The sequence below is a fragment of the Aspergillus clavatus genome, genomic scaffold (genome assembly GCF_000002715.2).
Source record: "Aspergillus clavatus NRRL 1 1099423829805 genomic scaffold, whole genome shotgun sequence".
Lineage (NCBI taxonomy): Eukaryota > Fungi > Ascomycota > Eurotiomycetes > Eurotiales > Aspergillaceae > Aspergillus > Aspergillus clavatus.
Genome location: NW_001517094.1, coordinates 3,215,904 through 3,237,873, shown reverse-complemented (window position 1 = coordinate 3,237,873; position 21,970 = coordinate 3,215,904). Strand labels below are relative to the sequence as shown.

General features: G+C 51.6%; 5 protein-coding genes across 5 annotated transcripts, besides 23 other annotated features; 2 read left to right on the top strand and 3 right to left on the bottom strand.

The window, feature by feature from the left end:
• Nucleotides 1–765: 765 nt before the first annotated feature.
• Nucleotides 766–795: a microsatellite.
• Nucleotides 796–828: 33 nt separating this feature from the next.
• On the bottom strand, nt 829–6,737 carry ACLA_028760 (DNA-binding ATPase; the record flags this gene model as incomplete). Its single annotated transcript, XM_001269576.1, has 4 exons — nt 829–1,132; nt 1,205–6,577; nt 6,646–6,663; nt 6,727–6,737. 4 exons carry the CDS (start codon nt 6,735–6,737, stop codon nt 829–831), a joined length of 5,706 nt encoding a protein of 1,901 aa, XP_001269577.1.
• A 389-nt stretch (nt 6,738–7,126) lies between these two features.
• Nucleotides 7,127–7,160: a microsatellite.
• Nucleotides 7,128–7,156: a microsatellite.
• Nucleotides 7,161–7,563: 403 nt separating the features above from the next.
• Nucleotides 7,564–7,594: a microsatellite.
• Nucleotides 7,565–7,594: a microsatellite.
• Nucleotides 7,595–8,141: 547 nt separating this feature from the next.
• Nucleotides 8,142–8,164: a microsatellite.
• Nucleotides 8,165–8,592: 428 nt separating this feature from the next.
• Nucleotides 8,593–9,137, bottom strand: ACLA_028750 (uncharacterized protein; the record flags this gene model as incomplete). Its single annotated transcript, XM_001269575.1, has 3 exons — nt 8,593–8,739; nt 8,849–8,985; nt 9,110–9,137. The coding sequence occupies 3 exons, from the start codon at nt 9,135–9,137 to the stop codon at nt 8,593–8,595; spliced, it is 312 nt and encodes a 103-aa protein (XP_001269576.1).
• Nucleotides 9,138–9,413: 276 nt separating this feature from the next.
• On the top strand, nt 9,414–12,328 carry ACLA_028740 (secretory pathway Sec39 family protein; the record flags this gene model as incomplete). The annotated part of the gene is made up of 3 exons (XM_001269574.1): nt 9,414–10,944; nt 10,993–11,149; nt 11,209–12,328. The coding sequence occupies 3 exons, from the start codon at nt 9,414–9,416 to the stop codon at nt 12,326–12,328; spliced, it is 2,808 nt and encodes a 935-aa protein (XP_001269575.1).
• Nucleotides 12,329–12,365: 37 nt separating this feature from the next.
• Nucleotides 12,366–12,400: a microsatellite.
• Nucleotides 12,401–12,501: 101 nt separating this feature from the next.
• Nucleotides 12,502–12,550: a microsatellite.
• A 370-nt stretch (nt 12,551–12,920) lies between these two features.
• Nucleotides 12,921–12,954: a microsatellite.
• Nucleotides 12,955–13,451: 497 nt separating this feature from the next.
• On the bottom strand, nt 13,452–15,193 carry ACLA_028730 (putative MAP kinase kinase (Mkk2); the record flags this gene model as incomplete). The annotated part of the gene is made up of 4 exons (XM_001269573.1): nt 13,452–13,581; nt 13,654–14,023; nt 14,100–14,391; nt 14,465–15,193. The coding sequence occupies 4 exons, from the start codon at nt 15,191–15,193 to the stop codon at nt 13,452–13,454; spliced, it is 1,521 nt and encodes a 506-aa protein (XP_001269574.1).
• Nucleotides 14,062–14,091: a microsatellite.
• Nucleotides 14,063–14,091: a microsatellite.
• A 204-nt stretch (nt 15,194–15,397) lies between the features above and the next one.
• Nucleotides 15,398–15,430: a microsatellite.
• Nucleotides 15,431–15,559: 129 nt separating this feature from the next.
• Nucleotides 15,560–15,592: a microsatellite.
• Nucleotides 15,561–15,592: a microsatellite.
• Nucleotides 15,593–16,122: 530 nt separating this feature from the next.
• Nucleotides 16,123–16,157: a microsatellite.
• Nucleotides 16,158–16,230: 73 nt separating this feature from the next.
• Nucleotides 16,231–16,259: a microsatellite.
• A 785-nt stretch (nt 16,260–17,044) lies between these two features.
• Nucleotides 17,045–17,083: a microsatellite.
• Nucleotides 17,046–17,083: a microsatellite.
• A 2,357-nt stretch (nt 17,084–19,440) lies between these two features.
• Nucleotides 19,441–19,466: a microsatellite.
• Nucleotides 19,467–19,923: 457 nt separating this feature from the next.
• Nucleotides 19,924–20,642, top strand: ACLA_028720 (GPI anchored serine-rich protein; the record flags this gene model as incomplete). The annotated part of the gene is made up of 2 exons (XM_001269572.1): nt 19,924–20,465; nt 20,534–20,642. The coding sequence occupies 2 exons, from the start codon at nt 19,924–19,926 to the stop codon at nt 20,640–20,642; spliced, it is 651 nt and encodes a 216-aa protein (XP_001269573.1).
• Nucleotides 20,095–20,175: a microsatellite.
• Nucleotides 20,536–20,626: a microsatellite.
• A 1,147-nt stretch (nt 20,643–21,789) lies between the features above and the next one.
• Nucleotides 21,790–21,817: a microsatellite.
• Nucleotides 21,791–21,863: a microsatellite.
• Nucleotides 21,864–21,970: the final 107 nt, after the last annotated feature.

Here is a 21,970-nt window from a genome sequence, read left to right as displayed (position 1 = left end):
GTATTGTGGTTCGATGTACCCATCGTTCCCATTCATGACCCCTTTTTTCTTCTTTTCACCCTATTCAACGGCCTGGTCTTTTGATTTCGCGGTGCTGCAGTGCTGGAATACGCTGGCGAAGAATGGCGTTTGGCTCTTTTTCTTTTTCGCCCTCTCTCTCTCTTCCTTTTCCTACATCTCCGATGTGAAATGATCAACTGTGTTTGATTGAACTTGATAACCACCTCTCGAACTGTACGAGTACAAGATTGAATCTGACTCTTCGAACTACAATTAAATTTGCCGTCTATTTTTTTCATTCTACGAGAGGAACCAAGAAAGGTAGAGTTGAGTGTTGGGGTCATACTGCTCATAAGCCATGAAGACATCGTATATGTACTGTACAGGGGTCAAGTAATTAGAGTACAAGACATCGAGGGAAAGAAATCAGAACTGAGGGGGAAAAAAATAATAAAAAATAAAAGAAAATAAAGAACATAAAGAACCACCATACCCTGGTCCTTCGACACAGGTTGCGAAAGTCAAGTAGGTAGGTAAGGTAGGCAAGGTAAGATATCGTTGTCGCTTTTTTGTGTTGTGGTTTTTGGCTTGTCGTCATTGTAACCGATTCCAAACGCCGAAGAAACCTCCAGGTTGAATTCAATACGCCGTGTGCTCGTGCTCGTGCTCGTATGCAGGATGGGGGAAGTCCATGGAGAGCACAAAGCAAGGGGAAAAAAGATAGGAAGGAAGAGAACCACCCGCTGAAATCAAAGGATCAAAAACAGAGAAGCAAAGAAAAGAGAAGAAAAGAAATAAGGTATTGCCCACCTGGCGGGATATGCCAGGCTAGTTTTTCATGGTAGCCAGGAAGGAGTCGAGGTTATACTCCTCCTGGTACTGGCGATCGTCCCAAAGTTCGCCGAGATCGTCGAGCCAGCCCTTCTTGCCCTTCTCCTTGACGTTGCCGTCGATGTCGACCATGTCCACTTCGTTGCCGGCGGCGGCGGCAACGTCGCTGGGCTTCTCGGCCGTTTCGGCGATCTCGCCGAGGTTGAACAGATCGAGGAGCTGGTCTGTGTCCATGGTGCCGAGGCCGGCGTTCTGTTGGTTGACAACCGTGGAGGCGACGTCGATCTTGAATCGTTGGAGACTAGAAAAAAGTATTCGTTAGGAAGTTTTTTTTTCGTGCTGTGAATGCGGGGAGGGGAGGGGATGGACTTACTTTAAGATCTTCTCCTCCAGGGTTCCACGGGTGATCAACCGGTAGACGTTAACGACCTTCTTCTGACCGATACGATGGGCGCGGTCCATGGCCTGGATGTCCTTCTGCGGGTTCCAATCATGTTCCACGAAGATGACCGTGTCGGCACCAGTCAAATTGAGACCCAAGCCGCCGACGCTGGTTGTCAGCAGTAGCACGTCGTAGCTGGGATCAGTGTTAAAGCGGTTGACGATGTCCTGACGCTTGGTCGCCTCCACACTGCCGTCGAGACGGAGGAACTGCACTGACGGGAGAAGCTTCTTGAAGACCTCGCTCTGCACGATATCCAGCATCTCCTTCATCTGGCAGAAAATCAGAGCTCGATGAGGGCTGACATAGCTGGCGCTGCTCAGGTCACCTTCGCTGGGCGGGTCCACACCAATGCCGCAGTCGACGAGCAGGTCGCGCAAGGCGCCCAGTTTCGGTGCATGGGCAACATCGCGGATCTGAGAGTGCTTCGCGGTAAGGTATTGTTGGACCTCGTTGTACTGCTTGTGGCCTTCCTTGACGACGAGCGCTGGCGAGTTGCACAGACGACGCATGTATTGCAGGGCTTGGAAGATGTGCTCCTTGTCCGATTTCTCAGAGCTTCCCACCTTGTCCTGCAGGGCCTTCTGCTCCTTCTTGGTGAAATCCTCGAACAGTTTTCGCTGGAGCTCACTAGGGTCACAGTAGTAGTTCTGGATGATCTTGGGCGGAAGATCGTTCAGAACCTCTTCCTTGAGACGACGGAGCAAGAAGGGAAGGACCTGTTTGTGAAGGGCCTCAATCGCCAGAGCTCCTGCTTCCTGCTCCTTCGAAGACGATTTGCTGAAACGGCTGGCCGCGATGGGCTTAGCGAAACGATCCAAGAAGACCTTTTCCGTCCCGAGGAATCCAGGCATGAGGAAGTCAAAGAGCGACCACAACTCCAATACATTGTTTTGGATAGGAGTACCCGAAAGGATCAAACGATGGTTGCTCAGCAGCTGTTTCACCGCAATCGTAACCTTGGCCTTGGGGTTCTTGATAAGATGACCCTCATCCAGCACGCAATAGTTCCAGTTGATTGGGTTGAGGACCTCGTTGTCGTTCCGGCAAATGTCGTAAGAAGTGACGACAATGTCGGCATCGGGAAGCATACTCTGCAGGCGGGACCGTTCTGCGGGAGGACCGACGTAGGCGACGGATTTCAGGAACGGAGCATACTGCTTCAACTCTTGTTGCCAATGCCCAGAAAGGGATGGCGGGCAGACAATCAGCGAGGGAAGCTTTCTGACCTCTGGCTTCTGGCTTTGAGCATATTCCTCGGCCCGCAGGTGATGGTCACTGGCGACGATACAGATGGTCTGCAGCGTTTTACCAAGACCCATGTCGTCGCAGAGAATACCATGGAGATTGTAGCGGTTGAGAAAAGCAAGCCAATTGACACCTTCCTGCTGATATGGTCGAAGCTCCGCTTTGATCGCCACAGGGATCTGGAACTCCTCGACTTTGCGAGCGTCCAACATTTGGGACATGAACTTCCTCTCCCGATCACGACCTTTGAGTAGTTCTTCCGAGAGACCGGGTGGGTCGGGAATACCAGCTTCCAAGGGTACCAGTTTAACCAGGGTCGCGAAAGATGTTGTAGCCAGCAGTCTCACATCATTATCCGAGTCGCTCATCCTACCAAGCACAGGAACGACAAGGAAGATGACGTACGGCAGGATTCCGTCTTCCATCACATGGATCAGATGGTAAATGCACTCAACAGCGCCTTGGCGGTGGTGAACATCCAGAGCGTTGTTGATCGTAGGCAGAACCTTCTCAACCAACATGGTCATCCCCTCAACCGTGATTACGCTGCAGATAGTGGCAAAGCACTTGGCAGCCGCATACCGAATAACAGATAGTTTACATTGGAGCGCTTTGACAACAAGCGGCATGAGACCGACCACCCACTGGTGAAGTCCAGGGCTGAATTTGGGCAGGAGCGCACGCAATGTGGACAGTCCGTCCACAACCTCCTGGCCCAGCTCGTTTTCGGGATCACGGATATTAGATGGCAATTCTTCGCCTGCCAGGGTCTCCATCAAGGGCCGTTCAATCAATGAAGCAAGATTGGGTACCTTGGCCATCAGTTCGGAGCCAAACTTGACGGCCAATTGCTCCAAAGCTTCTTTAGCACCACGGCGCATAACCCGGGCCTCCTTGGCCTCTCTCTCAAACCTCGCAGCGTCCGGATGGTCGCGCCGGTCCTCCTCCTTACGAAGCGATAAGATGGATTTTTCGAGGGTCGCATTGTGGTGGAACTCGGGAGTCTCGGAAGTATCCACGCAGCAGTACTTGACAAGGTTTCCGATTACTTTGTCGACGGGTCCGCGCTTCGCAGCGGTGGTATAGTACTCGACAAGAGAGGCGATGGCAGTGGCAGAGCGCTGCTGAAGCTCGGCGTTCTCTTCCTTTTTGATGCTATCCATCATTCCCTTGATGATGTGACTTGGTTTCTTGGGGATGTCCTGCAAAGCCACCAGGGCGCCGGCAGCAGCAGCCCGCACACGCAGATCTCTCTGGTCCCTAACGTTCCGCGCCTCATATATCGCGCTCTCGGCGGTTGCGCGAGTATCGTTGAGGACCTGAAGAGCGGTGATACGTTGAGCTGGTGTCAAGCTCTTCTTGAGTCGCTCAAAGTCGGGACCAATGACCTTTTCGGCGTCGGATAGTGAAAATGCGTTGGGTCCGGCCTCGGCATCGCCTTGAACGACAACGGCAAGAGCCGGTAACCTGGAGCCAGGGACATGCGCGTGGTCGCGGAAGGTATTCAGCAATGAGTGACACTGCGCCCGAGCAACATGGAGGTAGCATGCAATGTCGCTGTACCATGGCGGACGGTCGCCCTCAATGATGGGACGCAAAGTCTCACACAGCGTAGAGGCATACTTGCCGTTTGGTCGCGAGAACTTAGCATATTCTTCCACTATCATAGCCGACGAGAGTTGCGAGGTGGAGGCCGCATGAGAAAGACCCTCCAGAATGGACTGCCACAGACTCGGAAGTTGGTTCTTATCCCAGAAGAACAACAGCTGGCCCAATGCCCTGGCGGCATAGATCTTCGATCTCAGCATGGTATCCGCACCCACAAGGTCGATGTCGCCCTGGAGCATATGGCCGTCAACATTGTGAGCAGACGGGGGCGGTGCTTCTTTCTTCTCAGACTTGCGTCGACGGCCCTTGATTCCTTCAGGCGCAGTGGCGCTGGGAGAAGACCGAGCAGGAGCTGCGGCGCTTGAGGGGAATGGCACACCCGAAGGTTTGATGAATAGAGAGGCGTTCATCGGAATGGGGTACCGTGGGACACCGAAAGGACCCAGAGTCAGCGTGACCAGAGGCTGTATATGGCCCAGAAGATCAGCCTCCGAGCTGAACGAACCGCGGGCCTCCAGGGCTTTGAGAAGTTCTGACCAGACCTGGAGAGACTGCTTCAAAACACCCTCATTTCGCTCCACAAGCAGATTCTGGAAGATCAGGCGCACCGCTTTCCCGTTCACCCAGTCATTAGTGCCGTCTCCCTCAAGTTGTAGAAATGTCATGAGGGCGCGAAGAACAGCGGAGCGAACGCTGGTGATGGTATGTCGGAGGAAGGGGTAGAGACGGGGAACCAAGTTCCCGAAGGACGACTCCGGATTGACCGCGGCATTGGCCTTCATCGCATCAAGGACCTCTCGGAAAGTGCATAGCTTAGCCAGCAGATCCATGACCGAACCGGTACTAGCGCTGAGGTCGTCCTGCAGGTTGGACAAGCATTCCCAAACGATAGTCATCAGAGTGCCGAGTGTATTCTGACGAGTCTGGACAAATTCTTCGGCGATGGGAACGAGGGTCGCTGCACCCACGGCCCGCACATCGTCGTCGTGGTCTCCCAGACCCTTCATGACAGCCTCAACGACGCCGTCCATGAGTCTGGGGTCCTTGATGAGCACATCCTGGCGAACCGCCACAAGGTACCGCAGGCCAATCATGCCACCGTGGCAAACCTCCCAGATAGGTCGTTCAAGGCCCAGATCAGTCTGCATGATGATGCGATACAGACACTTGTAGACGGCAATGACCGATCGTGACGGGAGCTGGGATAAGAGCGCACCTAGTGTCTGGCCGACAGTTTCCCGGATGGGAGCTACGACGTTATCTGAGATGTAGTCACCAAAGCGGTCGAGCATGAGCACACACAGGAGACGGCACGCAAGATCATCCAACCACTTGCGATTTAAGACATCATTCTCGGCCCTGCTCTTCCCCTGCACGCGACCAGCACCGGCACCCTGGACGCGGACAACCTCCCGCAGCGCCATCGCGGCACCATGACGGACCTCCCAATTCGGATCGAAAAGATCGACCATGAGGATATCGCACATGAGCTCGTATGGCCAGTTCGGGCTCGAGCCTTCATCGGTGATCTCTGGCTGGATCAAAGGATTTTCCACCGCCGGCGCCGCACCCTTGAACTCTGTGACGATCTTGGAGTCATCATCACCAGCAGGCCGCTCCAACGAGAAGTAGTCTGGCTTGGCATCGCCGTTTCGTTCCTCTCCGTTTTCCGTTTTGATGGGATGGGGCGTGGCGACGGATGGGGTAGTGACGGTCTCCGAGGGTCTCCGCGAGGCTAGGTCTACCACTCGAACTTTATTAGCTCCCAGTCTCGCGCTCTGTTTGTTCTTGCGCTTGAGCTGGTTCAACTGCCGCTTGCTCAAGCCCGACTCCTCCCCATTCGGGGGCTCGATCGGCGATGCCAGGGGCTGAGAGGCGCTGTGAATGCTGTGCTCCCGCGCCGCGACGAACGACGGATCCTCCTTCAAGGTCGGCTTCGTGACAAGATCGTTATCATTGATCAAGTCATCCTCAATGTACTCTCCTGCGAGACCCAGGCGGGAAGTTAACGTCTTCTTCTGATGCTGCAGCCGAGAGGCAGGATCCATGGCAGCCAGTGAATACTCGTACTCCTTGCCTGCGCTACCGAGAAGTCGCTTTCCATACTTCAGAATCGAAGTGAGGTCGAGACGCTCGAGCTGGAGCAATGAGTCATCCGAGGGGGACAATGGACACTCTTCCGATTTGATGTCGACATCGAGATCCTCGTCCTCAGCTTTCTTGATCTCCTCGCCATCATCCTGGTTAGGGTCGAAGACATCTGCATTGGCGACGATCAGACCGATTGCCTTGGCCGCAGCGGTTCTCGTATCCCATGATTTGGATCTCAGGTAGGGCAGAATGCGTCCGAGAAGATTGAACAGTTCATCTGGATGCTGCTTCTGCACATCAGCCAGCTGCTGGGCGGCTGTGTTCCTGATGAGCGGCGTACTGCCAGTCTCTAGTAATCTGCAACAGTGATTGGTTAGTGGGCAAACAGGGATCGGGAAGGAGGCTCTTGGCGAGAGAAAACTCACGTGACAAGACGATCAAGTCTAAAGCGCAAACGGTTAGCGTCATGGGTATGTATACGATACGGGAAACAGCCGGATTCTTACCTGGAAGTCATGACGGGCTGTCACTTTTGCCACAGATAGCAAAAGAGGAAGTGAAAGGCAGCAATGGAAGAAAACAAGAAATTATGCGCGTAGGGGGTATATAAGTGTAAACACAAATACAAAAGAAGAAGAAGGGGAAAAGAAAAAAAAATCGAAGCAAAAGGCGACGTTGTTGAAGATGAAGCGTCTCGAAGACGCCGCAGTGTGAGGTAGTTCGGAAGTAAAGGTAACGAAGAAGGGTAAGGTAGGAGGTATGGTAAAATACACAGAGATCGTTACACCCGCGCCACAGCCATCGATGGGAAAGATTGAGGAGAGATTGATGGAACGAAGAGTGGAGATTCTTCTGATAGTCGAGAGCTGACGGAGATTTTATCGCTTTCTCGAACGGAAATAATTCAAAAAAGAAAAAAAAAAAAAAAAAAAAAAAGAAATATAAAGATGTTGAGCCGCGTTTGGTGGGTGGACGTACCTGGTCCTGAGGTAGGGTAGGTAATCGGTCACAGGTCCTGGCGGGTGTATTCAGTCGGTACGTAAGTTTCAGACGACTGGTCCGGTCGTCGTCCTGGATCATCGACCTTTTTCTCTTGTCTCGAGGTCACGCAGGCTGTTTATATCATTGGGGGTCTCTTTGGCTGGGCGCGCCTACCCATGTTTGGCCTGACTGCGCTAGACCCAAAGTGGCTTAGGTGCCTCCACTCCCGTAAAGGTTTTCTTTAGATCACGTGACTATCCCTCGCCTGGATCGACGCCGCGAAATTATTTCCTGCAAATTAGAGTCAAGTCATGATGATGGTGGGATTGGGTGGTGAATAGGTATCCGATATGCTCCCCAGTTAGATAGATAGATAGATAGATAGATAGATAGCTCTGGATAGGATCAGACTACGGGGGAAAGAGTCCCCTGGACAGCTTTCGACTTCACTTATCCGTTTTTTTCCCGTCTCATCCTGCACAAACCAGCCGCCATTGTAGCTTGGTTCATCTCCCGACTACACGCCAAGAAAATGCCAGATGGTCTTCTGTTTGGACGCGGGAGTTATGGACTATGGATACAGATATTCGAGGCGGCATTCTTCGAGAAGAAGCATCTATGATAGTTAGTCCAGTCCTCTGGAGCACTGAGCCATGACCACTGATATGCGACATCCCAGCAATGTCAAGGGAATCGAATCTCCTTGAATATGAGGTTCATTCACTCATATCATTGTCCTATCAGATTTGCCTCATTTTCTATCCTAATCACGTCTTCTGCTCTAGGAACGAGTACTTATCTACTACCCAGGGTACTCTGGCAGCCAACAATTAGACTAATAGTATCGAAGGGATACTCTCAAGAGTCATATAGTTTGGGTCAATAATAAGAGCCAAAGATATAGAAGGTATGAATCAACTTATCTTCTTAGATGGTCAGCATATATATATACATATATATATAATTATATTGATGAGTTTCTATGAACCCAATGACACCAACAGAAACCCCCCAACGCTTTGCCCTTTCCAGAGGTTTAGATGACACCTCATTATCAAATTTGAAACAATACAAAAAAAAGAAAAAAAAGCTTAGGCACATGTCATCCTAGCCATTGCTATTTATATCTTCCGTATTACAAAGTCGAAGCGCAGAGGTATTATCGAATCCGGTCGACCGTTGTGAGAGAGCGCGTCAAACTCAACCTTTCCAAGCTAAACGCGCACCGTGTCATGTCAAATACCCTCGGCATGACCCGAGCGAAACAACCTGTAGCGGACATGCTTCTGTACAATTGAAGATTCCATTGTGGTAAAGCGACACATGGCTGGTAGTAGTAAAATGACAATAATCCGTGTAACCGCACTCCTGGTATGCGTACAATCCCCCCTCTATGACTTGGCCAGCAACGCGGATGCCTCTTCCTCCTTCCCTAACAGACCCAAGCTGCGAATCTGTTCTGCCTTGGGCGCATTCTCACGCGGGTGTGCGGCTTCCGCTTTGCGGTACGCGGCTTGCATCTTCATCGTTCGGAGGGCCTATTAATGAAAGCCGTTAGAGAGGTTACTTGTATGGATACTTCACAGAGAAAGGAAAGAAAAAAAAAACAAAAAGGGCTGATGTCTCATATCGACTCGGCAGGCGTACCTCTTTCCGGTGGTGCAGGCATTCGTAGTAATCCTCCAGGGCAGGCATGCACTTCTTCTTGCCAACCTCACCCTCGCCGGCATTGACGACGTAGCATCCGAGAACCTCCTGCCAGAAGCCATAGCAGCGGGAGGGACCTGAACAATTGCAGAAGCATTAGCCGGAGATGTCCGCTCAATAAAGGGCAAGATGACAAGTCAATTGGGGGACAAATGAATCAACAATTAGGCGGGGAAAAAAACACAGCAAACCATCACATACCGCCATTGAGACCGAAACCAGAAGCCATGGTGTTGGTGGGATAAGAAACAAAAAGAGGCCTAACCAGCAGGAGGGGCTTTGGATAGCAGGTTCGCTGCGGATGGAGCAAGCGGAGAGGTTGAAGTGCTGCGACTTTGACGATTCAATTCGCCTGTTTCCGCCCAGTTGGTCCGAGCGCCCGCCGCCGCCCCGTTGACGTCTACGTTTCGCTGGCCATCTTGCACATGGACAACTGTCCAGAAACTACATTCGTCTCTCTGGATTCCGCGTCCATGAGAGAGTCTCTGCTCTACTGTGACTCGCCATGACGGTTTTGGCAGGACTATCCGGCGCTCATGCGATTCTTCTAGCGACCCAGCTGTGTGCTACTGGGAACGTTGCACCTCTCCCGCATCTCCAAGCACAGTTCCCCGGCTGTTTGCCCTTGGAGCGTCTGCTGCGCATCATTTTGAGCTTTCTTCCCGAGAGCATTGAACCGCAGACTTACACGTCGGTGTTGGAGCAACTAGTGGAAGGTCCTTCTTCGGATTTCGCAGCTGGAGACATCGACGTCTCGGCCACTCAGAGCCTGCCCGAGGCTGTCGCAAGGAAACGCGTTCGCAAGCTTCGTTTACTGCCGCTACGATATCATGACGACGAGGACAGCGGGCCTTCAGACCTCTTGACTCAATTTCTCATCCATCGGGCGCACCGTATCGATTTCGAGACTGGCCTCCAGCCTCTCATCCTCGATCTGCTGCTGCCATTCTACCATCGCTCGCCCAGGGTGCGCACCTGGCTGATCTCGAGCATACTACCGCTCCTGCGCCTGAACTACGAATACTACCCGAGCCAAGATGAGACGTTCTCCCTAGATACGCTCGAATCATTAGACGATCAGACCGCCATCAACATCTTTCTTTCGATGACGAGTCCGCAAAAAGACAAAATGGATATGGTACGGAATCTACGTGGGCTAGTGGGTGCCTGGATCTATGGCGGCAATCGCTCGAAACGACGCAGGCTCAATGAGGCCGCCAATCAGAGTGCAATATCACTCCCCGAGGACAATGATCGCCCGAAGACCACGACGGGTGTGGTATGGCAACAGGTCAATGAATGGCTGCTGTCGCATAGCCTGGTAGACCATGAGAACGTGGTCAACGCCTATACTCAATGGAGGGGGCCCGAGGATGTGGATCTTGGAGGCTATGAAGAGGAAAGCCAACATCTCTCACAGGATGAAAGGACAGATCTCCGCACTCGTTACGGGCAGTCAGGCCTTGCTGTAATCTACGCGAGCCCCGATACTAGCAGATCCGCTCTAGAGGGCTCAATACAGATCCTCACGCATGTTGCAGAGCTACTAGGCCTTGAAGAGTCCTTGTTGGCTGTATCGGAGGATTCTCCGGTGCCTGCGGTGACGTTCGATGCAGGCGAGATTCCATCCACGTCGCGCGTCAGCCTCCTGCAGAATGCGTTGCTCTCAAACTCCAACCCCTTGACCCGCCCATCTGCTTCTTCGATCTCGTTTCTTAGTGCCATTCTTCTTTCCCTACAGGTGCTGGACAACCTGGGGTATCCGATTCCATGCAGACAGGCTGCGAACCTGTGCCTACACAGTAACGATGAGATGCAACTTCTGGAATTACGTACTACGCTGAGCTCGATTGCTCAGCATCCGAAATCTGGTCGGAATTGGCAGAAGATCCGCCAGCAATTGCTGTGGCTTCGTGATTGGCAGAGAGAATCGTCCGAGCAGACTGCCAAGCACTCAACATGCCATGGATTGTTTTGGAATATTTCTCGGGATGTTGTTGAAATCGAAATACTGAGGGCCCTTCTGGAGGCTAGAGGTGAGTCAACGGCGTCTTATCCTAGTAAGTGCCGCTAACAAGATGTAGAATATCAACTGGCGGTGGATATATACACAAAGGCTAGTCCGGCTCCTTTAAGCCCAGCTCAGGTCGAGCAAGCCGTCAAAGACGCCATTTTCACGGCCTATGACAATGCAAGCAATGGCAATAGGACGCGTGGAGGGATGAAGAAGGCGTTTGACATGTGAGTTCACCGCAGCCACTTGAAGTAGGACGACCCGACTAACGAGTCTACTCGCGCAGTCTGCAAGCCTTCCGACCACATTTTCCAGGCTCCATATCCTTCCAGCAGATCCAGTCGCTCATATCAGCAACACACGCTCTCTCGTTCTACTCGTTGACCCTACAGCACGGCGTCCCTTTCCAACCGGTCAGCATCCGGGTCCACTCGGACCCTCTTTCTCTGATCGAAAAAGTACTCGATCAGAATCCCAGAAGCTACACGAAACTCGACGACCTCCTCTTCATTGGACGGAACCTGGTCGAGGCCGGGCTGCCATCGAGCACCGCTGAAGACCAGAGTTCTCCATCCGGCACCGCCCTTTCGCCACCAAAGGACGCAGTCGTCACGGCCGAGCGGCGCATCATGTCCCTCGCCATCTCCTCCGCCCTCTCCGCCGACGACTTCGGCACCGCATACTCCTACATCCTCACGCGGCTCACCCCACCCTCCCTCCTCCCCACCACCTCCCCGCTCACCAACCCAGACATCAAAGACGACATCTCCTGGCGCGCCGTCTACAATGCCGGCCGCTACCGCGCCCCCGCGTCCCCCGCAGCCCCCTCCCTCCAAACCCAGATCACCCAACTCTCCCAGCGCATGGAACTCCTCTCCCTGGCCCTCACCCTCGTCCCCTACCCGGATCCTCTCCCGGAGATCCTGGGCGCCTGGCGCCGCTGCGACGAGGAAATGGCCGTGCTCCGCACGCGCGAATCGGCCGAAGAAGAAGCCTGGGACGCCAAGGGCGACACGCTCACCCTCAGCGCCGTCCCGGGCGGCTTCGGCCCCACCGACACGGAGCAGGACGCCTTCGACACGCGGCGCCAGCACGCCGCGCGCATCCGCGCCCAGCGCGACCGCTCGCACCTCGAAGACGCCCCCATGGGCCTCTTCGAGGTAGCCCGCGGCGCCGCGCGCGCCCTCCAGAAGAACGTCAACGCCAACGTCAACATGCACTCCTTCCCGCTGCGCGGCGCCCAGCCACACGCCCACGCCGACCCCAACAACGACGACGACGACCTCACGCCCTCTTCGGCGGGGAGCCGCGTCCGCAAGCGCGACGTTGTGAGTAACATGGTGACGGGCGGGCTGGCGAGCGGGATCGGCTGGGTTCTTGGCGCGCAGCCGGTGAATCGGTCTTGATGGGTGAGCTGGAATGACCTAGATTGTGTTACTTCGTTAGTTAGTTAGGTAGATAGATAGGTAGGTAGGTAGTCAAGAAGCCCATGCGGCGCGGCGCGTCTGGGGGTTTAGAGCTGTGGGATTTAGCGTGCTGGAGGTCTTTTTTTTATCTGCATTACATATTACACATGACTTACATACATACCTACACACATATATGCATGCATGCATGCATTCATGCATATGGCGTCTGATACAGATACGGAGACAGATCCATAGAATTGCATCCAGCGTCATCGGTATTCATTCTGGTTTCTTGTTTCTTGCAGACTTAGGATGGGATGTGGTCGTAGGACGCGATATGACGAGTTACTGTCCAAGCACAACCCGCCTGGCGACCACTTACGGCAGTTCTCCGGCTGGTCTGGCTTGCTCCTGACTAAGTAGGCTAGAAGATTGACCTGTGTGAGTGACCTTGTGAAAATGTTTGAAACTCCCAAATAGACGCGAATCGAGTCAAATGAAATGAAATGAGATATTTTCAATTATCGACTAAACCCATGACCCGCCAAGAACAACATACAAATCGCAAGATATGGAAAAACGGAAGGGGAAAGAGAAAAGAAAAAAAAAAAAAAAAAAAAAAAGCAGAGATGATGTGTGCAAACTTCACGCTGTATGGATTCAAAAATCACAAACACAGGAATAGCATGCCGGCGATTCAGCTCAGCTCAGCTCTGGTTTCTTTCGCGGCAGCCATGCTGGGTCCATTTGCGTCAGCACTGCTGCTCGCCTAGACTCTTCTTCCACTTCGCTTCTTTTGCCGTTCGGATGGAACCGAGGACATGCATGAAACCTAGATGAGGATGAAATTCGAATCAAATGGTGGAAAGGTGGAATATCTAGCACCGGCATCCGCGATTAGAAAGATGCCCCCCCCCCCCCAAAAAAAGGGAGTGTCATGAGTTCGAACAAGTCGTATGCTTTTCTGACGTCCTGGTCAACCAAGCAGGCCCAGCCACTTGTAAGCGTTAAGGAAAGACCGTAATATATGCAAGGGGCATTATAGTAGAGGTAGAATTAGACCCAAGTCCCGTTCGCAGATGGTGATGAGATGGGACGGGTGGAGTGTGAACAAGCAGACTCAGTCTTGCCAGCCCCACACTTGTCGGATAAAGTTGGCCATGTTGACCTTTTTGTTTTTCATGTCCCGCATCCAGGGATGGTCCAGCATCCGCCAGGGTGTGGCTCTTCGTGGGGGTTCTTTCTCAAGACTACCTGCAGTCAGTAACGTACAAAGGCACCAGGCCAAAAGAAAAGGCGGCGGGGCCGGGGGAGAAACATACCAGCATTCAATAAAGTATTTGAAGTTATCAGACCAGCGAATATGATTTTCCGGCTCATCTTTGAGCTTGGGGATGGGTTGACGAACAATGTAGGTAAGAAGATCGATCAATCCGGCTCGTGGCTGCATCTCTGTGCCATCGGCGGGGAATGGGAACCGGTGCTGGGCTACCTCGAGCAAAGTCACGCCGAGCGACCACACATCGGAGGTGATGGTATAGGATTGACCTGTGATACGTTCCGGGGCCATATAATACGAGGTGCCGATGAAGGTATTGGCGTCGCCTTTGGTCCCGAATTCCCCGCTGACACCAAAGTCACAGAGCTTCACTTGGCCATTTCGACATAGGAGGATATTGGAAGGTTTGATATCTGACCTGTCAGCACAAACCCGCAAATTCCCAAGACTCAAAAAAAAAAAAAAAAAAAAAAAAAAAAAAGTGCGTACCTCGATGGATAATCTTTCTGCTGTGCAAATATGTCAAACCATTCAAGACCCCCTCTGCGACCTTGCCGAGGACTTTTTCTCCCGTCCGCCCTCCTAGCTTCTTGACCTCTTTGTAGATACTGTCCAAGCTACCTCCCTCGCAAAACTCCATGGCAATGGAGATGGTCCCGGTCGACTTATCCATAAAGGCACCATAGTAGCGGCAAATGTGTTCAGACGCACAGTCCTTGTTGAAGTTCAGCTCTCGCACAATCTGCTTTTTCACATCCGGATTGGGATCGGTAGTGATGATCTAGCAAGAGAACCAATTAGTAAAAGAGACACAAGGGCCCATCCCGTACGAGATAAAAGAAAAAAAAAATCACCTTCAATGCAAAAACGGTCTTTCCATCCTTGAGCTTGCACCGTGTCACAGCACCTCCTGCGCCCTCCCCAAGACTGCCCAGCTCAATGATCTTCTTCTTCTCACTAGCAGCCAACCAGCCTTCATCATCCAGATCGTCGACGTCCAGGGGCCTGCCCTTTTCCAGACTCAACTTATCCAAATCCGGGAGAAGTCCGTTGACGCTGTTGTCCCGCTCCATGGGCACGCCGCCCTCACGGTCGGAATACACCGAGCTGATGGCCGACGACGGATCCGGGGTGCTGCCGTGCGGTTGGCGGAGACCCATAGCAAACGAGAGAGCCGAGTAATTTGAGGACGAGGCCGAGGCAGGACCGCTGGCCTTGCCGTCGAGGTAGGTGAAGCTGCTGGATGTCGAGTGGGCGTTGGAATCGTTCAGACCGGTGGTGGCCAGCGGCGGCGGGGCCGGCCTACCGTTTGCCAGTCGAGGGACTTCCCGCGGGACATTGGAGCTGCTGCCCATGGGGGTTGCGAGGCGGAGTTGAGGAAGAGCGGGACGGGTCGAGGGCCGTTGCTGCGGCTTGGGCGCTTCGGGGGCAGCGAGGGTGGGCACGCCATTGCCGGTGACCGGTCTGGTGTTGGGGGATGGAGGAATGCCTAGGGTGAGCTTGGGAGGTCGAGGGCCACCGCTGTTGTTGCGATTGCCAGGCACGGGTGGTCTGAGCAAAGGAACGGCGGGAGAGGACGACATGGCGAGGTTGTTTTGCCTCTCACCCGGCAAGAACAACTCGTTGGGATCAGCCAGGGTAGCCAGATCGGCGACGATTCACGAGTTGGATAGAGCGGAAAGGCCGACAACAGACGTCGGACGATGAATAGGGAGACTCGAGCGATGGACTTTTAAGAAAGACCAAGAGGCCGTGGGGCCGGGGAGGTGGGGGGGGGGAATCGATACCGTCGTCGTTGTCGTTGTGGTCGTCGTAGTCGTAGTGGAAGGAGGTAGTAGTAGTAACCGTACACGCGGCGGAAGAACAAGGAGGGGTAAGAATACAAAAGTTCGGAGGATGAGAGAAGTAGAAGAAGTAGAAGAAGAATCAAAAAACCACAATCAATCAAGAGATAGATAGATAGATAGATAGATAGATAGATAAACGAACGTTGGGGATCTCTCTGTTCCCTTCTTTTATTTTGTGTGTGTGTGTGTGTGTTTTGTTTGAGACAAACCCAAGAAAAAAAGAGAGATCGATGAACCAAGAGCAGTAGTTTAGTTGGATGGTGGATGGAGAGAACTGGAGATGATGGCCCAACGGTCGGGGAAGCGCAACAAGAGTAAGAAAGAAAGTAGTAAGCGACAGTTGGCGTGGAATAAACCACCAACGGAGAACAAGAGGGTTTATAGTTTATAGTTTATAGATAGATAGCAGAGAAGATGGTTATTGCTTCAATACTTGTTACTTGCTCTTGCTATCGATCAACATTGATTATTATATCCATGTCATTCTCCAGTTCCATCGTGGTGATGGTCAAATCAGATACTAATCATAGAGCTCACAGTGGTGGAACCGGCCTGTTTCAAAAGGGCGCCTAGAGATAGTCTGGTGTCGGGTGCTATATATGGTGCTGTCCAAGAGACGAGAAGGGAGCTATGACTATGAGAATCTAAATTTGTCCGTAGCTGTCTTATTATTATTATTGTTGTTGTTGTTATTCTTGCTTCATTCTCTCGACTGACTCTGTTGATTCCGAGTATTTGTTGATTTTTGAGGCCTTCAGGCACCTAGACAGCTAGGCACTCAGGCACTCAGGCACTCCGGCACCACTAGGCATCCATGAAAAAAAAAATCAGATCTCAGAATTCATTCTGTTCTGGCTACGAGCCTACGAGGACCAGAAAAATGATCCCGATCCAATTTTCTGACAGGATCCAAAGTTGCAGAAATGCAGATTACAAAGTACAAACTACGAACCCTTCTGCCAAACCACCCTCAAGCCACCTTTGTCCCTTGGTGAAGGGAGTGTTTCAGAGTTCAGAGTTCAGACCCTTCAAGTGTGCTTAAAATACTCGGGGAGTAGTGTGGCTTGTGCAGACTGGAACTCTGGTTCTGGATGGCTATGTCCTTTTGAGTCGCTGGCTGAGATCCACCCTCGATTCTACGGCATGAGTCTATGACTATGGAATCCTCAGCCTCAGCCGGGTGATCACCATCTCAGATTCAATCGACATTTGAGGTGGGATATTGACATCATCTCACAGATCTACTGGTCCCAGACAATTCGGTCACTTGTGTCATTTTATTGACTGACTGCATCTTGCGGATTCAATGAGCAATCGATATGGAGACCCACCAATGGTTTTAATAGCCGCACAGCAATAACACCGATGACTGATGACTGAATCGTCCTGATTCCCGACATGGTCAAACTGAAGAACCTGAAGAACCTGAAGCAATCACGGACTGAATAGACGACGTCACAGACTGTGAGCCCTTACCTCCCTGATTGGCAATGTATTGATCGGCGACAACGACAGTCTTGTCAGAGTAATACTCCGTAGAATAGAATCTCGGCACTTGTGGATGATGACTCTGGGGATCTGATCAACTATATATATATATATATATATATATATTATTATACATATCTCAATGCACTGACCCTCTATCCTTGTACGACTTATGAATCTGTGATGCATATCTACCCGTACACCATATTCAAGTCTACATTGTAGATAAGCCACAGAGTGTAAACTTGGTGTTGTACAGAGTAGACGCGCGGCGTCCGACGATCCTCGCTCGCAGTTCATCACACTCCCCACCAAATATCGAATATCTGTGATGTGATCGAGATCTCGGGCGGTAAATTCCTGCTCGGTGTGAAGACCTGAAGACCGTTCCGGTTCATCTCTGGCACTGCGGCACATGAACAAAACCCTGCGGCGTGGTGACTGTTGACACTACGTCAACCAGTCTTGGGTGGGTGGTCATCATAACTCCATCGGGAATGATAGTCCAACCTCCTCTCTAGCTCCATAGTATGATAGTCCTCTTTACTATAGTTCATCCCATTTCTATTCAAAGAAACAGTGTCTTAGCTTGTAGGTGGTAATTGAGCTATCTCGATTGCTGCAAGCCTGCAACGCTGTTGCTGTTCGACTGGACCGAACGGTCGAACCCCTTTTTCCTGGTCATGGTCAGGGATAGATTGGATTCAGATCAGAGGTCTCACAGTCAGTCAGTCACACTCCACTGGAGCATCAATATTCCGGTAGGGCTGGTTCTATGAAGTAGTACGCCGTACGATGATACGGGAGTCTCTAGGGATAATTCAGGAACCAGCATTCATACAAGAGCGGATCTTTCTGATTTGCCAATGCGGTTGATTTTCCTGTTACCATTTACCAAGGCTCCAAGCATGGCACGGCCACGAGCTGTCGGCATAGGAGTGTGGACTGTGGACTGTAAGTGTGGATTACATATTCAATATTGTTCGTCTAATATGATAATATCCCACCACATATCGCACTGATGTTATTGATAGAGTCTCGGTTGGCGTTCTGACTTCTTCTGAGTCTAGCTAGTATCCGTAGACCCAAGCCACCTGTCCCTGTTCATTTCAATTGCTACTTGTTGGGCAGGGCCTCAGGGGTATCTCTTAGCAAGTCCTGTCTCAATAGTTGAGATGTTCTATTCTTATCCCCCTCATAGTCTCTGTCTAGCTCGCTCGAGGGGACAGGAGACTCCGGAGGAGATGGCTTGTGCACCAGGAGTTCAGGAATCAGGAGTTCCGGACAAACTACTCCGTACCTTCTGGATACATCATACAAGACCACCGAATCCACTAAGCTTTGATTAAGCACTCCAACAAGTGTAACAGTGGCGTCTCAAGGACCGTGTCTCGAATCTCGATGCCCTCGCTAAGACCCCGAGTCAGTAGTCGTGCTTCGGTTTTCTGTCAGAATGTCTTGGACTCTTGGGGTGCTTTTTTAGCCTGGGCCCTGGCAGGGGTGTTTCATTTCAGCTTCGACTTAGCCTAGCCGTCCGTACTACTGCAAGAGCGCAAGAGCGCAAAGGTCTAAGAGTCTGAGCTGCAGGTACATTCAACGGGTGCTTGAAAGAGACGCAGGAGGATTTGTTGACTGATGTATTTTGATCGAGTTTGATGGTTGGATGTGCTCCATAGGTACTCCATAGATAGATACTCTCCCACACAAGGCATGATTTAACTTGTTGTGATAGACCTGAAGAAGAATGGAATGACTGCCATGAAATGATGTCGGTGGTAAGGAGACTCCATCTTGAGCTGCGACCAAAATTCAAATCAAAATAAAGGACCCAGGGGTAAGTGGAGCAGCGCATCTCCACCTGCGGTCACTTGATTGGTAAGCCAGCGGGATGAAGCGCCACAGCGGGATAAAAGAGGGGAGTCGTGAGTGGACCACGCATTCAGGAACAGCGTCTGAGGCTGGGGTAAGCTTGTCATTGGTTGACAGTTCAAAACATGAAACAGGACACCCCAACATCGTGGTCACTTGGCTGATGAGATTGGATGGGTTCTTTGTTCATAGTACAATACTGAGGTGACACTACCTACCTACCTTACTACTGATACTCCTCGGTACCTGTACAAGAGACACATACCTTGAGGAAAGTATCTGAATGTTGATGTTGATGTTGATGTTAATGGAGATAACTATATCAGATTCACCTAACTTCTTCCTACACACCACCATATGTAATGGTCGCTGTAGGTTCGCTAGTTTGACCCTCAGGGGTTCAAAGTCAAGCAACGTTACTCGAACAAGCAATAGAGCAGCGGGATCAACAGCATTCCAATGGTCGCCGATGAACTAATCTCAATAACCAATGCTTACAGGGTATCTGATGAGTTGATAGTTGGTACTCGATACTACCTAGTGACTATCTTACTAGGTAGTAGGTATTTCACTAGTTGTCTAGTCGATGCGAACAGTAACCATAATAAAACTAATAACACTACTCCATACTAATAATAATAATAATAATAATGGAAGACGTGAAATCATGTAATCTATTATTATATTATTAACTATCTACTCAGTGGTTGACCTACTGATTGACTCAGATCTAGTGAAGCCATTCGCCATTGAGAACAGCGAAACCTGCAGCCCCCATCCACCCTCTCGACTAATCCACTAACCTACGAACTTACAGAGTACAAGCCCAAATCCCCCCCCCCTGAGATGATCTCCAGCGTTAATCTCCCCGTTCATACAAAAAGCCCCCAGACATCTCCCTCCTTCGTTTCTTCTTTTCTCTTTCTTTCTCTCCCAAGCCCAGACTTCCTTTACCTGCTTGACGCAACTTGCTACTCTTGACTTCGGTCAGCCACTCTCTTTAAAACCCCAACTATCAACACTCTCTTTTTCTAAACGAAAATCAAACCCTTTGCCTTGACGGCTCATTTCCACCAAAAAAAACCTAACCAACTCAAACAACCATCAAGATGCGTTTCACTGCTGCTTCCATTGCTCTCCTCGCCGGCCTGGCCGCTGCTCTCCCCAACGGTGCCGTTGAGACCGTCTACGAGACCGAGGATGTGACCATCACCTCCTGCGCTCCCACCGTGACCAACTGCCCGGCTCGTGCCACCACCCCCGAGGGTGCTGCCGCCGTGACCACTCACTCGGTCCCCACGGTCACTGCTTCCACCGAGACCACTCACTCGGTCCCCACGGTCACTGCTTCCACCAAGACCGCTGAGACTGTTTCAACCAAGACCGCCGAGACTGGAACCCCCGCCGGCCCCAGCGGTGCCAGCCCTGAGCACTCCAGCAGCAGCCTCCCCGTCATCCCTGTTCACACCAACACCGCCCCCAGCGGCCACGGTGTCACCACCTCCGTTATCGCCGTGACCACCTGTGTGCCCACCGTCACCTACTCTACCATCACCGTCCCCGTTGCTACTCCTAGCGGCCCTGCTGGTGGCTCTGGTCACTCTTCCGTCCCTGTCATCCCCAGCGGTGCTGGCCCTACCGGAAAGACCACGTAAGTTTTTCATGCCGAGAAGATGAGATGATTAGGAAGAGAAGCAAGCGAGCTAATTAAGAAAACAGTCCCTCCACCACCGCCCTCGTTGCCCTCTCCACCGGTGGCGCCAACGCTATCGGCCACTCTTTCGCCTTTGCTGGTGCCGCCGCCGCCGCCGCTCTCTTCCTGGCTTAGATCAATCCTTTGATGTGAAGGATGGTCGGTTCGGATGGTGATCCTGGATTCGTTGTTGACCGGAATGTGTGAATAGTCATGGACTTGGGGAAGAGTAGTATACCTTTTTGCTTTACATATATCACTTCGTATATATTATTTTCTTGCTTGGATATGATTAGCTATTGGACTTGATGTCTGTCTAAGTAATTATATTATATTGTTCACTACAGTCATTCGGTATCTTGGCAATCTGGCAGTTTCCAAATCTTCATCTATCCAGCGAACTGGATGTGACACAACAGGTCGTGGTCCGAGTACATATTCCTCCGAAATTCAGATCTGGTCCGTGTGACTGGAACTGGCGTCCAAGCTCCAACAGAATCATGTCATTGATTTTTCTACAAGGCTGAGCCCAGCGGAAACTCGGACGATGGCCAACAGGATGGGAACATCGCCGAACATCCCAACAAAGAACAAAGATTCTCCCCTCGATGAAAATACGGTGGTCAACTCGTACCATTTAAACAAAGAACCCCAATCTCAAGTCAGCCCTTCAGGCCACCTAACTACTTGGCAAATCCTCTTTCTTTAGATCAAATGGGGCGGATTCGCGGATATATTTGAGGTCAAAGAAGCGGTCAGGTTGGAAGTGGCAGTGCTTTTTTTTTTGCTGCGAACACCCAACTCTCTCCCAACAACTCCGTCTGCCCTGCCACACCCGCTAGATACACCCCCCCCCCTTTGCCGTTTTCGGGGCATCTCATTGCTTCACAATGACAGGACACAGATAATGCAACTGGCTCTCCCTGTAAGGCTTGACCTGGCCCGGTGGATGCCTTAGTCATGGCTTTCTTCAAATAGCCAGGCTTAGCGAATCCTCTGCCATGGTTCTTGGTACAGAACGTATCACTTACATGAAGTTCAAGCGCGGCGGGGCCATATCCATTTTTGAGGCTTCTGGTAATCTCGCAGAACGATCTCGTCGCCTTGTCAGATCGGATATGATTGAGGGTCATGGTGGGGGTTTGAAGGTGAGAGTGAGGGTAACGGTGACCCGTTCTGACACCGACTAGATCCGCCGATGCTTCCTAGTCCCTGCAGACAGGGTTGGAACTCAGGTGGTTGATCCGCTAAGGCGGCGCAGACTTCCAATGGAGATGCCACCTTTGTTGTCTTTGTTGTCTTTGTTGTCTGGTACTGTTGGTTTTTTTTTTTTTTGTTCTGGTGTTGTTGCTGCTGGGAAGCACCGCCTCGTCCTCAGCATCAGCATCAGCACCAGCCGGAAGGATCCCGACATATATACTCCTGGTAAGGCGAGGACACATTCCTGCTTGTTTTGCCATCAA